This window comes from Spea bombifrons, chromosome 4, assembly GCF_027358695.1.
Source record: "Spea bombifrons isolate aSpeBom1 chromosome 4, aSpeBom1.2.pri, whole genome shotgun sequence".
NCBI classification, from domain to species: Eukaryota; Metazoa; Chordata; class Amphibia; order Anura; family Pelobatidae; genus Spea; species Spea bombifrons.
Window position 1 is genome coordinate 52,594,218 of NC_071090.1, and position 17,403 is coordinate 52,611,620.

The 17,403-nt window shown below is 39.2% G+C and overlaps 1 protein-coding gene across 1 annotated transcript; it reads left to right on the forward strand.

Annotated features, from left to right (window-relative positions):
* The first annotated feature begins 412 nt into the window (after positions 1-412).
* LSMEM1 (leucine rich single-pass membrane protein 1) lies at positions 413-15,818 on the forward strand. The gene is made up of 4 exons (XM_053462861.1): positions 413-547; positions 10,214-10,342; positions 10,695-10,811; positions 15,619-15,818. The coding sequence occupies exons 2-4, from the start codon at positions 10,219-10,221 to the stop codon at positions 15,720-15,722; spliced, it is 345 nt and encodes a 114-aa protein (XP_053318836.1). The 5' UTR covers positions 413-547; positions 10,214-10,218; the 3' UTR covers positions 15,723-15,818.
* Positions 15,819-17,403: the final 1,585 nt, after the last annotated feature.

Sequence of the window (17,403 nt, forward strand, 5' to 3'; positions counted from 1 at the left end):
CCTAGGGCCTCATGGAGTGGTAATCTGTCTATGATTCTTAGTCAATGGTGTTAGAAAATAACTCCTGTCCCAGCTGCCTCTGCTAAAAGCACTTCTTTCACATGCTCAGTAGTGCTGCCAATCTAGCCTATGGAACGTAAAAAAAATAATTTCTTATTTAGCTGAATTTTAGCATCTCTTATACTAATCCGTCACCCTACCTACCAACCAAAAAAACAACACTAAGTGAAAGAAACATTAGTTAAAGGCTGGCTTGCATAGGTCAAGACCCTATTTTCAGATTTCTTTGCAAAGAACATTTGCTTGTGTTTAGAACAGCTGTACCCATGGCTTGATTAGTGTTGAGTTATGGACTGCCTAAAAATAATTCTTGAGGCTTTAGACATTTTAGACAGGAGGAGCTCAACAACTTGTTTTGACGCAGTACAATAAATTGTCTAGCAACAGAAGAACGATAAACATATTAACCCACACTGGAATATCTAAATATATACTTATATGCCTTGGATTGCTTTTACGGTTACAAAATAGATTACATTGCGACTTGGTAAGTACGTCATGTGCTCTGCATGCTCCTGAAATAGACTGATGGAAATGATATGTCAAAATGTCTACATTCATCCGGGCGATGCAGTCCAGGAACATTTTGCTTTGTTCTTTTGAATATTCCTCTTACACAATGTTGCTTTCCTCTGCATTATGATACAATCAATTATTTTTTTATTATTCAAAATATTTTTTTGTATATTAAAACAAAATTACAAATAGCTACTGTTAAATAATCTTGGTCAGATTTTTTTAATTTTTTTTCTAAACTAAGAGTACAGCCATCGAGTGAAAACTAAAACAGTGGGATTTATAATGTGGTTTACAGTTGGTTACTGCTGGTAATTGCTAGTAATTGCTTTTGGATTATATTTAGCCAGAGCTACAACAAGCTAGTCCACAGGGTCAGCCTTGGGCAAACAATGTATTCAGTGCTGCCTAAAATAGGACAGAACCTTACACTGGCACCCTAGCAGCTCAGGTCCCTAAGGAAAAAAATACAGATAAATCATAGATAAATAGAGAATAAGGATGTTGTTGACATAATATAGCTAAGACTAGGCATTATGTGGTTGAAAGTAAATGCTATAGTTGACGAACATAACTAATTGGAGCATTTAGCTTTAACCTGTTCAGACCCCTTAGGACATGGACATCAAGGTGTGGCCCGCATGAGATCTGCAGCAGTAGTCGCACCTTCAATCAGAGCCTAGGCGAGTGCATGGGGTCGTGCACCCCAAGCACAGGGGCGCATAAGGTGAGCAGTGCAGCACAAAGGGTGAAGCCTGTGCAGACTTAGAAGATGGGTTCTCTAAGAAAAAGAAGCGTTTCTGGTCCCCTCTTTCTTCGCAAATATGTCTGCATTATTCTGGCCCCTTGTAGTACTTCAGCAAAAGGAAAGAGCTAGGTTTATCCAATCGGGAAGGGGCGGTGCCTGGAAGCTCCACCATTTTGCAGAAATGCTCCAGAGATCCTGGATTATGGCAAGGCAGACAAAAAAACAAGGCACGGGGAGAATCAGACAAAAAAGAATAGAGAAGAACAAGAAGAGGCAAGAGAAGATGAACGGCAGGAAAGGAGATGAATGAGTGTGAGTTAGTAAGAGTGGGAGAGTGTAAGAGAGTGTAAGTAAGAGCAAGTGAGTGACAAAGCAATGAAATGTATTGTAAATGAAGATGATGGGAGATGAGAGTTATGCTGCACCACCGTCAGCGTTTGCCTCAGTATATAGTGATGGGAGTTATACTGTACCACTGTCTGTTTCTGGCTTACCACGTAATGATAGGAGTCATGCAGTACCACCATCTATGTCTGGAATACTATATTATAATAGGATAGACGCTGTACTATTGCCTGGGTCTGGATCACTATGTAATGATAGGAGTCATGCTGCATGCATTTCTGATGAAGTGGCCCACTGCAGAAAAAATACACCACTGCCTTAGAATGTACTGTTGCATCCTTCAAACCTGAGCTATGAAGCCTATTGGGACATTGTGAGGGTTCTCACCAAAAAATTGGAAGCCCGGTCCTCTGAAATAAAAAAAATATTTAAAAAAACTCACTAGCACCAGACCCCTTAAGCCTGAAGGGGTTGAACTTAAATGAAAATTTTATTTTGGTAGGCCAGTGGATGTTCAGCTTACTCAAGACTGGTTCAAGTATGAATATTTTTCAGATGCTTGTGTATTGTCATTTGCTGCCCTCTGAGGGCATTACGCATCGACAAGCAAAACCCACTTTGCTCAAACAATCTGACCATTCTTTATAGTTGTTTAAGTGAGCATCCCAGCATAGAGTTTTAGAAGTATGCACATGATACTTGCACTGTGCAGGCTTGTAGCTACACGGTCTGATTGGAGGTGCCCCTCTGCGAAGTTAGGCTTTCTAATAAGATAAGTTTCCTCCTCCTATGACAATACACTCTGTATTGCCAGAACCTCCGCAGATTCCATTGCATAGTACATTACAATTGGAATTTAGAGGAGACTTGCAGCCTCAATTTCCAATCTCTACTACGTATTATACAAGGCCAACCCAGGCAAGTTCTTCAAAAGAATGAACCTTCCATTTTAAGTAAGCATTATGCAGGCCCTGTTCTCCTTACATGAGAAACTTACCTGGACTGGCAATTCATAATGCAAAGTTAAGTCAGGAATCGCATCTGCATTGCAAACTCCTACTTTGGTGAATTAACGTTTCAAAATCAGTGGTGCCCCAGCCACCCCCCACAGCGTACCTCAGTAGCCGTGGCCTCTATGCTGAGCCTATCATATCCTGGTACACTGCACTTTAAAGACATGTGGAGAGAATAGAGGAGCTGATTAATGTAGCATGTGCCAGCTCGGCAATATGGTCCAGTTACAAGGAAGATCTGTAACTTTCCCAACCGGCCAATGGAGCAGTTGCATTCCTGGAAGCCAGATCACCCAAAAAGGGCAGTCTGCCCCCCTCAGTTATACGGCAGACAGGCTGCCACCCCTTGGAACTGCACTCTAAGCATAGTCGACCTGGGTCATAATAAGCTACCACTGATAAATATACTTGTGCACTAGTGTCCTTTTTTGTCTGGGAAGAAGTGGACCAAGAAAGAAGGCAGAAGACAGAAGAAGGGAAGAAAAAGGAGAAGAGGCAAGGCAAGAGGTAGTGCTGCGAGGTGGAGGAGACAGGGACACCGAAGCGATTGGCAAGGAGGTAGTGAGACTGAATGGTAAGTGACAAGGAATTTGGTTTCTACACCTCTCTTTCTCCACAGATCGGTCTGCATTATTTTGGCCTCTTGGAGTGCTTCCGCAACAGAGAAGAGCCACGGTGCGCCCAACGGGAAAGCCTCACCCCTATTCTTAGAATTAGGAGAGAGGGTGTGCGTCCTTTTGTGGAAGCACTGTGGGAAGCCAGGCTAACGGAGCAGATAGCAGGGAATGCGGACCAAGAAGACAATAGAAAGAATACAGAAGAACATTGAAAGGGACGGCGAGAAGCAGAGCTGCCAAAAAGGAAATGGAGACACAGAAGCAGTTGGTGAAGGAGGCATCGAGACATTGAGCACGAGTCTGAGAAAGAATGGTGTATTTCCTAAGATTTTGCATAATGGGACCCAACTAACACAGAGATAGTACATTGTAATCTCTATTGTTGACAGGGTGATTATATTGACACAAATTCTGTAAAAGATTTACATTAATCATTCTTTAATGTATCTTTCATTTATTGCTTTAAGGTCATGAGGAGTGCTAGAGATCTTAGGCTCCCAAAAAGTCAGTAAAAGCACAGCACAGCATATTTCCCTGGTAATTGTCATTTACCTCACACATTTCAATTCTTAGCTCATAATAAGCAAAATGCTCAGGCTATTGTGCTGCACAATTCTATGTCTGAGGTTGCTGCCGCCCTGCATTGAACACAATAAAGGTAAAATTATATTGCAGAGTTATATGGGTCAATTTCAATGGACAATAATGGGCAATTAAAAATAATGAGCAATTTCAATGCTACTATGAGCCCTTACTTGGCAAAACAAAACTGTTAAATTAAATCCTAAAAAATGGATGAAAAACCAAATATATTACATATCCATTTTTTTAATTAAATATGCATCTATGCATAAATGAATTCTGCCACTAACAATTTCTCTATATGTTGAGAGTTTCCTAAAAATCTAGCCTTTTCTCCAGGCTATTAGGTTAATTTGTGAAGGCAATTAATTAATGCAAAACCTTTTCACACAATGATGTTTGCTTAGTGATCCTTAAATTTGCCATTGGTCTGTGCTAAGCTATGAAGGGTCAGTTCCAGGGAGTTTCTCTTGCAAGAAGGGTTGAGCTGACCCTCTAATAAGACAAGGTTACTCTGTGAGATTTCTAGAATTCTAGAAATTCTAGGATTGGCCCTTTACAAGGGCATGCTGAATTTAGTGAAAGTTTTCTTTGTAAAGAGTTGGCCTAGTCTTTCTTACTTATCAGAGCCAGCGCATTGCAATGCATATATTTTGAAATGTCTTAATTAATCATTAAAAACATGAATAGGGCCAAAAGTCATTTATGCTTCTATGTAGCCCCTCTACGACAAATTGCCCTACATGAGATCTGGCTTTATTAAGCCTTGCTGTTCAATGAGAGCGATCTCTGATGTCACCAGCAGAACCATTTACAATATGGAGGTTTGTGCCTAGTTGCGACAGCCTCCATAGTATGGTATACCTGGTGTAACTTGTTGTGCACTGGAGGGTACAGAGGATGATGGTCATGGCAGGAGGTCTTGGGAGGCAGTTTAGAGCACTGACCCAGGTAAAATCTAGGGCAGATCCCAAACTAAATATACTGGTCACATTGCACAGGAGATCAATCTATCCACCCTTACAAAAATAATCAATGGAAAATGAAAAAAACATGTTGGGGTTATATACAGAAATCTATAATGGTCAGATAGGATAAAGTTTTTTTTGTAATATGGTCTGCTAGGAAGATATACCGAGGTTTTGTTATTCTAGCCATGTTATTGCTGACTCTTCATAATTTAGGAATAATATCAGTTTTCAACTATGTATTGTTTAATAAATCCACTCAGGCATGTGACAAAAATATCAGTTTCTCGGCAATGGTATATACAGAACCTTTTTAAACAATTTTCAAAGATTTCAAAAACATTTTCATTGAAATTTAACCTCAATGCTAACTCATAAAATAAATCTTTGCAAAATGTTTGTCTTTTGACAACACATTCGATGGCAAGAAAACCACAAGCAATTACACAAAATCTACATTCTGAACTCATAAATAAGAAAATGAGTAGGTGGTAAAATCATATGTTACCATTCATCATCCTAGGATGACTTAGTTAGAAATTATTATCATTACTCTAAGGTATTCTTTAGGGCATATGTGTTGTTTAGTAACCCTTCATAGTCAGAGATGCATCAAATTGCCAAAATGTTACTAAACAAATGTTTCCCTATCTGAAAGCACATATTTGCCAACATAGAAGAGAACATAGTGGTGGTCATTTAAAAGCTCCCATAATACCTGTAGGTTTACCACCTTTGAGCAGAGTTTATTAGTCCGGTTTTGGGGTAAAACAGGGCTGTGTAGTTCTGTAAAAAAATACAGCCACTGCTGGCCCACTGCGATACAAATGAACTTGGAGTAATGGTAGGAAAAGTCATTCATTGCTTATCAGGTAAAATATAATTTTTATCCACACTCAACCCGTTGGACCATTTCTCTTTGTCCATGCAGTCTCCAACCATATTTCTCATGGTCTTTACCAGGGCTGCACAATCCAGTCCTACAGAAACAGCAGTTGCGGCACAGACCTCCAGTGCAGCTCCCACATGGCCTCCTCTCAACACTCTCACATCCAGTTCCGTCCCTCCCCACCACTAGTCAATGTCCCCAACACAGGGGTCCTAACTGGAGGAACTGGAAGAATAAGATAAAATGTTAATGTGATCATTTGCCTCGTATATGGCATTGCTTTTTACTTGACTCATTTTATGCACTATAGAACATAGGAATCACGATTCTGCTAATAAGTTCCTTTACAGAAGTGCTTCTGAATGGGAGTTAGTCACAGTGTTGTTGGCACTGGGGTTTGAGTTCCCTCACAGCCCTTCACTATAGGCACATGTATTTTACCAGGGGAGTTGAGATTTTTTTTTTTAATGTAAAGTAAGGAAGTTTTAAGGGTGATGGATAAATTGAACAGTCTTCCATCAGAAATTGTAGAGGCTAATACAGTAAAGGAACTTAAACACATATGAGTTAGGCATAAATCTAATATTAAGCATTATAAATGGGTCATATGGTTCTTATCCGCTGTCAGATTCTCTGTTAAATACTACTGTATTTGCTCGATTATATGACGAGGTTTTTTTCAGAGCAAATGCTCTGAAAAATACCCCTCGTCTTCTAATCGGGGTCGTCTTATAATCAGACCTCAAATAGAGGTCTGACTATGACACTAAGATCCAGATCCCCCGCATTGCTGCAGGGGACCTGGATCCTTCTGCCCCTCCCCATTGAACACTCCCCCCCGACCCCACACACACTTACCGGTGCTTCCAATTTCCTGCTGTATTGCCGGGGCAGCGGGTTGACTTACGCTGCAGCCGGAAGGAGGTGTGGCTAGCAGCGGGGGTTGTCTGCGTCAGTGGCGACTCTAGAAACAATATATAGGGGGGGCACACAAGATACCACAGTCAAACTGGGGGGGCATTCATAATTTCCAAAAGTAATGTGCTATGGAATTATACTTTTGTGATTGGGCTAAAATAATACTTGATCATTCAACATGGGAAGCCTGAAGCCACAATTGAGTGCGACTAATCCTTGAAATAAATATTATAACACAATAAATAACTTTTCCACTAAATGATTTCAGGGCCTTGAACGTTTTGTCCCCTGAAGTCACTACAACTTCAGGAGGGCATTTTATCTCTGGATAAATATAAATTAAATAATTCCTACTGTAAGTTAAGTGCCTGGAAACAGATGACCAAACACACACACACCAACACAGGCTCTGTCACACCAACACCCAGACACAAACATCAGGACAGGCTCTGCCACACCGACAACCAAAACACACACACACACCAGGAAAGGCTCTGCCACACAGACACCCACACACATCAGGACAGGCTCTGCCACACCCACATCCAAACACACACACACCAGGACAGGCTCTGACACACTGACACCCAAACACACACCCTAGGACAGGCTCTGCCACACTGACAACTGAACACACACACCAGGACAGGCTCTGCCACACCAACACCCAAACACACACCAGGACAGGCTCTGCCACACCAACACCTATACACACACCCGAGGACAGGCTCTGCTACACTGATAACCAAAAACACACAAACAGCAGGACACAATCTATGTCACAGACGTCTACATCAGGATGGATTTTTCACACTGCATTGTCGTTTATACCCCCCTTAGTGTTTTTGCCCCTTGTGTATTGATGCCCCTGCTGCCCATATAAATATTAATATTAGCCCCAGTTGCCGATAGCAGGTATAGATCAACACATTAACACACAAACCAAGCTTTACATGTATAGATCAACTGATATTCACTTGTGATCTCAGGTATATATCAAATAAACAGAATCAGACATACAAATCCTGTATTTGCAGGTATACAATAGTATATGAAACGTAGCATTGCAGGTATAGATCAAATAAATACATGGAAACAGCATTGCAGGTATTAATCAACTGAATAAGACATACAAACACTGTATTTGCAGGTATACATAAATAATGTATGGAAATATATAGATATGGCTCTACAGAATAACGCAAAAACCCAGCTTTGCAGGTATAGATCAACTGGAATTCACATAAAAACATGTCATTAAAAGGTATATTTAAAACCCCCTAAATTACAGGCATAGATCACAGGTTGCGTCCACACTGCCCACACAACAATCACACTCCTATCATACCAAGGCAACCAGTAAATGCTGGTACCTAGGCAAGATGGGACTGTGCTTGCTGTGATTGCTGTTAGCAATCACACTCCTATCATGCCAGGTCAGCCAGTACATGATGGTACAGGGTGGCTGTAAGTGATGTGTAGACCCCATACTGCTGGCAGCATCAATACACAAGGGGGCAGCTAGCTAGGTTTCAGCATGTACTGGCTGACTTGGCATGATAGGAGTGTGATTGTTAACAGAAATCAAAGTCCCATTATTCCTAGGTTCCAGCACTTGCACATCCAATCAGTAAATGCTGGAACCTAGGCATGATGGGACTGTGATTGCTGTTAGCAATCACACTCCTATCATGCCAAGTCAGCCACTACATGCTGGTACAGGGTGGCTGTAAGTGATGTGCAGACCCCATACTGCTGACAGCATCAATACACAAGGGGGGCAGCTAGCTAGGTTTCAGCATGTACTGGCTGACTTGGCATGATAGGGGTGTGATTGCTAACAGCAATCACAGTTCCATCATGCCAAGGTTCCAGCACTTACACATCCATGCTATCACACACACACACATTCATTCATATACTCATTCATTCACAGATTCATTCCCTCAATCACCCATACTCATTCAAACACCCTCCCCACCCCCTTACCTGCACTGCAGCTCCTTGATGCCGCTCACAGACTTCAGCAGGGGGCGAGGCCTCCCTCTGCGTTCTCTGCTAGCTTCCGCTTCCTCTATGCAGTACAGAAAAACCCTCCCACAGGTAAGTAGCAGGGCTCGAGGTGCGGCCCAAGTAAGATTGGTTGCCCTGGCTGCCGATCTTACGCGGCCGCGCCCTCTCTCTCCTCCACATTAAAAAAATAAATAAATTTAAAAAAAGACGGGATTTAAAGTCGCATTGCGACTTTATTCCAATTTCGGCAGGGTGTAGCGACGCCACTGGTCTGAGTCCATCGCGCAGACCTTCCCCGACTGTGCGGTGCCGCACTGGTGCGGGGAACTCTGATCTCTGACAGCCGGGGAAGGTCTGCGCGATGGACGCAGACAAACCCCCGCTGCCAACTCCACCTCCTTCTGGCTCCAGCGAATCGCGTAGACGTCAACCCGCTGCCTCGGCAATACAACAGGAAATTGGAAGCACCGGTAAGTGTGTGTGTGTGAGTGGTGGTGGTGGGGGGTGTTAAATGGGGGCATAGGGCATTTCTGGAGACAGAGTGCTCTGTGAAATGCCTTTTAACCCCCTTAACGGCACTCTGCCTCCTGAAATGCCTTATATCTCCCTATATGCCACTCTGCCCCATAATATGCCTTTTAACCCCCTAAATGCCAGAGTGGCATATAGGGGTATAAGGCATTTCTGGAGGCAGAGTGCTCTATACAATGCCTTTTAACCCCCTAAATGCCACTCTGCCTCCTGAAATGCCTTTTAACCCTCTATACGCCACTCTGCCTCCTGAAATGCCTTATACCTCCCTATATGCCACTCTGCCCCATAATATGCCTTTTAACCCCCTAAATGCCAGAATGGGATATAGGGGTATAAGGCATTTCTGGAGGGCCACAGTGCCATATTGGAGTGGCAAGCCTGGGGCAGATGTGCGTAACTGGGGGGAGGTTGGAAAATACAAGGAAATAAAAACAAAAAAATATTTTTCTCAATCATAGCTTTTATTAAAAAATTTAATAGTTTACATGAATTAACATTTACTGGTAAAACTTTTTTCCCATAGGGTCGTCTTATATTCAGGCTTTTTCTTTTTTTCCTAAATTAATATTCAGATTTTGGGGGGTCGTCTTATAATCGAGCAAATACGGTACTTGTTATGTCCTGTTTACCCATTGTACGGCGCTATGGAATATGATCTTGCTATAAATAAACAATAATAATCAATACAAAGTTGTAGACTTGCAGGTCCCTCTGTACCTTTTCTATCTGTATGTCAAAATTGTTATGTTATGTCCTTGTACTGTACATCTCTGCAGAAAATGACAGTGCTATATAAATCAATAAATAATAATAAATATATTTACTGCAATATTAAGCAAATTTAAAAACAAATTCAACTGGGTAACTGCAGTATCATATGTTAAAAAAGAAAATACATGTTAAAAAATTATTTGCGAACTTTTGCTATGTATTTATTAATGAAACAATATAATGAAACAGTCCTGCTATCCTGTTGATTAATATGCCATGGTCATGCTTTTTGTTTCTAGGTAAAATGAATAAGGCTTTATATGCTGATTTCCAGGAGTTTAGTGAAGATGGAAAATTGTATGCAGCAGATTCGCTCAACAATTTAAATAAGCTTAAACTGTGTCCCAATGAAAGTCAAGACTTATTAGGTAAGTACCGTAACATCAGACCAACTAGCTGTTTAAAGGGCTGTGATGAGGTTCTGATTTGTACTTGACCTATCCCTTGGGACATTATACAGCTGTCCACCAATCCAGTTTATTTTCACAGCTTTATATTTGGGAGATTAAAGGGAACCTCTTAGTAAACGCGACATATGTAATTCTTCAGTTTAGTATCAAAGGCAGTTTAAAGACCAAGAGTAATCTGTCCAAATAAAAGGATCTTTATAGTTGGGCCATTTGGTAGCAGAGGATTTTTGTATCCTTATAACCCAACTTCTTTCTCTGCCAGTTACTGTATTGATTTTGAACTAATGACACTACTTGTCTTGCATGGTAGATACTTCCGATATACTTGGCCAGGATTGTGACGGAGGGAAGCAACCTCTTCTTACTGTGCTCATCATAACAGTAGCAGCCATGATCATACTATCAACATGTATAATGAGTATTCTAGGTAAGAGTATCCCATAACTAAATGATAAAAAGGGAAATGTGTCTCGGAATATCCCACACACTAAGGGATAGAGGAAGCTTTGCTTAATTTGGAAAAAAAATAAATAAATTTGCTAGCAGAAACTAACTGCCTCTCACAACTGATCTGACTATTCTTGTATGTGCTTTCTTGTTTTTTTAGGATATACCTATGCCATCCTCTTTTTTTTAATTTTAACTCCAACTTCTTTATGGCTAGTCTCATATTTAACCGGTAATGGTAATGGTGCATGATTCTGTTTATTTCTACATATTCTTCCTCACTGTGTTTCTAATCATCCCTCAACTTCCCTTACATTTTATATTTTAATTATTTTACCATGCGTAATATATGAATAATCCCATTAAATTTTTAAGATTGATTAGATATTTGATAAGCCCATTAGCAACCAGTAACTTTAAAAATATTATCATAAACACATTCTCCAATTGGTATATTTTCCCTGTCTCTCTTAGATACATATTTGAAGAGCCTCTTCTTTCTTGAATATTACTTATTACGCTGCTCTTCATCATTTTTTTTTATCACACCCGTTGTATTTTTTAGAAATGTGTGTGGGAGTATTTTTATTAGCATGTGAATGTGGGAATCTACACATTACTCTTAGGGTTTCTTATTTAACCCAATAAGCTTTAACACAATAGATCGTATATTATGAAAATGTCTACATATTGGAGAAGATTGCAATATGTTCTTCAATTTAAGATAAGCTTGCGTTTTTGTTATTTCTCCATCACATTCATAATAACATTGAGGGGATGAAGAAGAGAGGGTGGAGGTAACACAGTACATTATAAAAAATTAATTGGACAAGATACAGGGAAAAAGCATATTTCATAGAAAAATAAACTAAAGAACAATAGCTCATGCTCTGGAACCAGCAGGCTGGCTGGAAATATGAAGCTATTTAATTACATAAAGCTGTTCTCTTCGGGACTGCAGTGAGTAAAACCATTGCCGTTATTCATTGCATACAGTTTATGTAGCACAGTCCAGGGAAATGTTCATTAAAAATTAAATTATTTTGAATATCCTCTATTATGTATAATAAGTGAATGTATTATTAATGAAGAGATTAATAAGGAAACTATATATACTTTATTTTTTAATTTCCCTGTCACAAAGGTATAACATTTCTTCTACCACACTTGAGGTCCTTATCTGGCTTGATAATTGACCCATTGATCATTGACGCACACACTTACTCTAAAATAAATATGTATTTGTGTATTTATTGTTTGTGTATTTACTAGTACAAGATAGAGGGTACAATAAACACGTGTTAAATATATTTTTCTTGTAGAGAAAACTTAAAGGGACAGTTTACTGTCCCTGAAAGCCTCACCAAAGAAGAATGCATATTAAAGTACTCGGTAATAAAAACACTTTTCCTATGTTACTATTTATATATATTTTTGCAGAAATAACACTATTACAACTATAATACTATAATTAATAATCAAAATGTATTTTTTCCAACAATACAAATATGATATGGCCTTATCCTGTTTGCATTTTTGGCCCAAACACATTTTGATTATTGCTTATACCAAGCTAGCTTGGGCAGGTTGGGAACCTACACCCTGGCTGAAACCCTGAACTGCAGTTAAAGCAACACCTGCGGAATTTTCCTGTCTATAATACAATAGTAGCCTACCATACCACCTAACATGATAAGGTTTGCTAAGTCAGGTCGGAAAACAAGCTGTGTGTGCAAGAACAGCACACGTGTGAATGCGTACCCATACATTTTGCCAGTCAGCCAAACCATAATCTATGTCAGCTCAAGCTTTGTTTAAATTTAAATGTGGTTCCGTCCCATATATTATATTAATTAATATGTAGGCTATGTGTTAATGCACTTAATGAGCCATTCATTTGAATAGCTGTTATTAGCACCATGCATACATAAACCATTTGCCTCGAGGATGGCAGAATGCTAAGAAAATCATTCAATCATCAATTCTGAGTCAGTTTGAAGCAATCACACCATAGGAACCAATGCAATATTAATGCCAAATAAACATAATCATCTCTGCATGCTATTTAATATATAGATGGTGGTAAAAAATATTAAACCAATTAGACAAGTGTTTGGTTTTATGACTAGCTAATGCCTTCACTCTTCTTTGATAGATGAATGTACATAAAGCAGTGCTAATCTGGACGGTGGCTAAAGTCATTCTGTGGGACCAATGTGATTTAGCCAAAATGGTAGTGATTTTAAAAAAGGGCCCTGAATTACTTATACACTCAAGGCCGAATATGCAAATAATTTTCTCTAAATATAGCTGCATTGTGTACCGGGCATAATGCCAGCTTTGTGTAATGCTGCAGATACAGCAAAATATAAAATTGCTGTAACACAAATCCACCCCCTTCTCCTCGCTCGCTGTAACACAGAGCACAGTGCCTTCTGTGCTATGGCAGCAAAACATTTAGTTAACACAGTCAATATTGTGAAATAACAGCTTCAATTCCTAACATCCCTTATCAGTGAAGAACAGTAGCAACCTACCTCTGGACTAATGCTACATTTCACCTCCTAAAGGAAACTAGTCGTTAAATAATGACCACAATTTTTTTAAAGAAAATCCAGCACATTAATGCATTTCAGTTACTCATGCTATTGACGTGTGGAAGCTTCAACAAAATAATGACATGTTTACGATGAGTAATATACATTATATCATTCTACAAGGCTGCTTAAAGAGTTCCTAGCTTAATGTATATCTGAATCCTATGGCAAGGATTATATCTACTTTAAAAAAATGCTACACACTTCATACTACAACCTCAACTTCAACTTTAAAGATAGAACTGGCAAGGATGTGAAAGTCGAATATATAAATGAAACACAGCAAAATGATTTATCGTACAGATATTTAAAGGATTCTTATAAAGACAAAAGTCTATCTTGTTAATTGTATTTACTTTTTTAATATTATATTATATTTTATTTATATTTCATCAACAAATAAACCACACAGTAATTCATTGGCTGTTTTGTTCTGACAGGCTCTGTGTTCCAATACACATATACATTAATAAAGCTTTTCCTCAACTAAAAAAAAACATTAATCGAACTCTCTAGTATAGTTAATAGGGTTGCCCCCCTTTGATGAGCCACTTCTGGCTTCTGGTTTTCTGGACACTCTTTGAGAGGTTTGCGTCTAAGGTGTTGCTGGGTCTTGGTCATGGGTTACCAGTGATAGCAAAACGTTTGGTTTAGAAGGGAAGGGAGGAGGACCAAGAAAAAAAAAAAAGAGAAAAAAAAGAGAAAAATGGAGACAAGAGAGAAAAGAGAGATTAATGAGAAAGAAAAGTGGGTCAAGGTAATAGAAAACATAGACAAAGGCGAAACGATAAGAGAGAGGAAAGAAAAAGCAAAGGGAGATGGGAGAAAGGATATACCGTATTTGCTCGATTATAAGACGACCCTGATTATAAGACGACCCCCCAAAATCTAAATATTAATTTAGGAAAAAAACAAAAAGCCTGAATATAAGACTACCCTATAGGAAAAAAGTTTTACTAGTAAATATTAATTCATGTAAACAATATTTTCATATTTAATAAAAGCTATGATTGAGAAAAATATATATTTTATTATTTCCTTTTATTTGCCAACCTGCCCCCCCGTTATGCACATCTGCCCCCAGGGTTGCCACTCTGCCCCCAGAAATGCCTTATACCCCCTATTTGCCACTCTGCCCCATGATGTGCCTTTTAACCCTCTATATGCCACTCTGCCTCCAGAAATGTCTTATACCCTCCTATATGCCACTCTGCCCCATGATATGCCTTTTAATCCCCTATATGCCAGTGGCATATAGGGGGTTAAAAGGCATATCATGGGGCAGAGTGGCATATAGGGGGTTAAAAGGCATTTCTGGAGAGATATAGATATAGATATAGATCTATATAGATCTATATATATATCTGCTAACAGCAATCACACTCCTATCAAGCCAAGGCAGCCAGTACATGCTGGAACCTGAGGATGATAGGAGTCTGAGTACAGCCTCCCTATGCCATGCTACCACCACCACCCTTACACATCCATACTAACACACACTCATTCACAAACATTTAAATACTCATTCATTCCATTAATCACACATACTTTACACATTAATCACAAAAACCCTCCCCCACCCCCTTACCTGAACTGCAGATCTCCCACTCGAAGACTTCTGCAGGGGGCCGGCTGTGCGTGCAACTTCTCTGGCCCCGCCCCCAGAGGAAGGAGGGGGGAGGCAGAGTTATGTGACACGCTGCTAGCTTCTTGTTCTCCTGCTGCTCGCGACCAAAGCCCGGTAAGTAGCATGGCCCCAGCAGACATTTTGAGGTCTGATTAGAAGACGACCTCGATTATAAGACGAGGGGTATTTTTCAGAGCATTTGCTCTGAAAAAAACCTCGTCTTATAATCGAGCAAATACGGTATAAAAAAGAGGAGAAAATGAGTGAGAAAGGAAATTACATTTATGAATGAGGTGAAATACTAATTGATTAAGCTCATTTGAGCAAGGCCCTCCTCACCTGTTGTTTCTGTAAAGTCAAATTGTTATGTTATAAATGACTTGTTATAATAATAAAGAAAGGGATGATATCTAGGAAGGGTTTGGGCACTACTAGAAATTATGTTTCTAATGTTACATTAAAACATAACACTTAGCTTCATTCATAAACTACAATTGGGAATCCAACATCGAATACAATTCTACAAATCTTGAATTTTATGTTGTTTGTTTTTTTTTTTGCAGTGCAGATAAGGTCAGCAATCACTGAAGTGGAGGAAAAACTGGACATTGGTGAACAAGAAATCAGCAAGACATTAGTTTTGTTGTTAAACCTAACAAAAGTATAACTTGTCAAGTCCTGGCCACTGCAAAGTATTCATTCAAAAAAGGCCAAGGTCTGACTGCACAAGAAAAATAAATCTCTGAAATTATTGATTCCACAATAGGTCACGTTCACTTATTTTATTACAACACTGGTTACCATAGTAGCAAAACTGGATTATTTTAAAACTTGTTTTTATTTTTATTTTTACTGACATGGTTTTGGAGGTTTGTTTGTATGCTTCACTGGCCCTTGGATGGAGCCCCTGTGAGCTTTGCAGCGTCTGCAAAAGGCAAGCCCTTATGCTCTCCAACACTGCAGTTTGCCCGAACATGCCCTTTATGAACTTAGGGCATTGTCTATGATGTTAATTGTGCCCTCTTCGTTTTAAAAAGCCATTCACCATTTTTCCCAAGGTTTAAAAAATGATTACCTTCTCTCATTGCCCCACATGTAAAAAAAAAAAAAAAAAAAAAAAAAAAGTCCACCTGTCTTTCCCCATGATTCCCTTGAAAACAATGCAACAGTATTAAAGGTATTAAAGGGATCTGAGAATTAGTACACAATATGGGACTGTGGGGACCCCAGGGCCCCTCTAGAGGTTGAAACCCAATCTGATAAACTGACTGTACGCCCTTGTGGAGACCATAGGGGTTTTGTCCATTATTTCACATACACAGGTAAGTAAAACTAAACACTGACCTAACCTGGTACTATCATGTGAACTGATGAAGGGGCGCTTATGCTATACACAGCACATAATACGCATGCTGATATTTACTGGATACATTTACTGATTAATGATTATGTTATTTTAATCTGTTGAATATTTTGTGCTGTACATTGGTGGTGGCTTACTTATCATTTTCCGATAATTCATCCAAGCTCTAAATTCATCCAAGCTCTGTTGCATTAAATCGATTGCTTAATTGGGTTGCAATTTTACAACACAATTGGGATACAATACTGTTTTGCGTGCTTTTATTTGTGCAGGCACAATAGCAATATAGCAGAGTACAATAATTGATGAATGCGCTGTAGCTTCATTTTTCTGCATCCAGATTTGTCTGCAGTAAAATCCTATGAGTCATAGCCCAGTTTGAAGAAAGTGAGATGCACCAACTGTGCATATAATGAACACAATTTTGGAATACTAAATGCAGTACACGATTATCTGGGGAGCTATCCTCTGACACCATCAGATCTAGTTTTAGAAGGAAAGAATATTTGTTAACCATTTCATACCAGTGTTGCACATAATTTAAGTGTGATTGAGCTATTTTTTTGTATCCTATGTAATTTAGACCCAGGAAAATTTCAAGCTACATTTACTTCTGTGTATGTCAAAATATGGTTTTTTTTTCACTTTGATTTGCAGTATGCTGATCAAGTTAAATTTAATGAATTAAGTGCTTTAATATAATAACGTTTTTAGCTGTTTTCATGTGTGGATAAGAGCAACAAATGAAAACGGTTACAATAATATTACCATGGAAATGTTCATGAGAAATGTAATGTATCATATTTTTTTATAGTTGTCTCTAGTAAGAGATGGGCATATGATCACCTCGCACTTGCTCTATAGATGCCCATAGAGGCTGATGACCTCGACTATTTGTAGTTTCAAAGTATGGGCTAAAGTCAGTTATGGGAAACATTTCTGGACTTTGGTAAACAAAGCAAAACATAAAATTTTCTGTCAATAT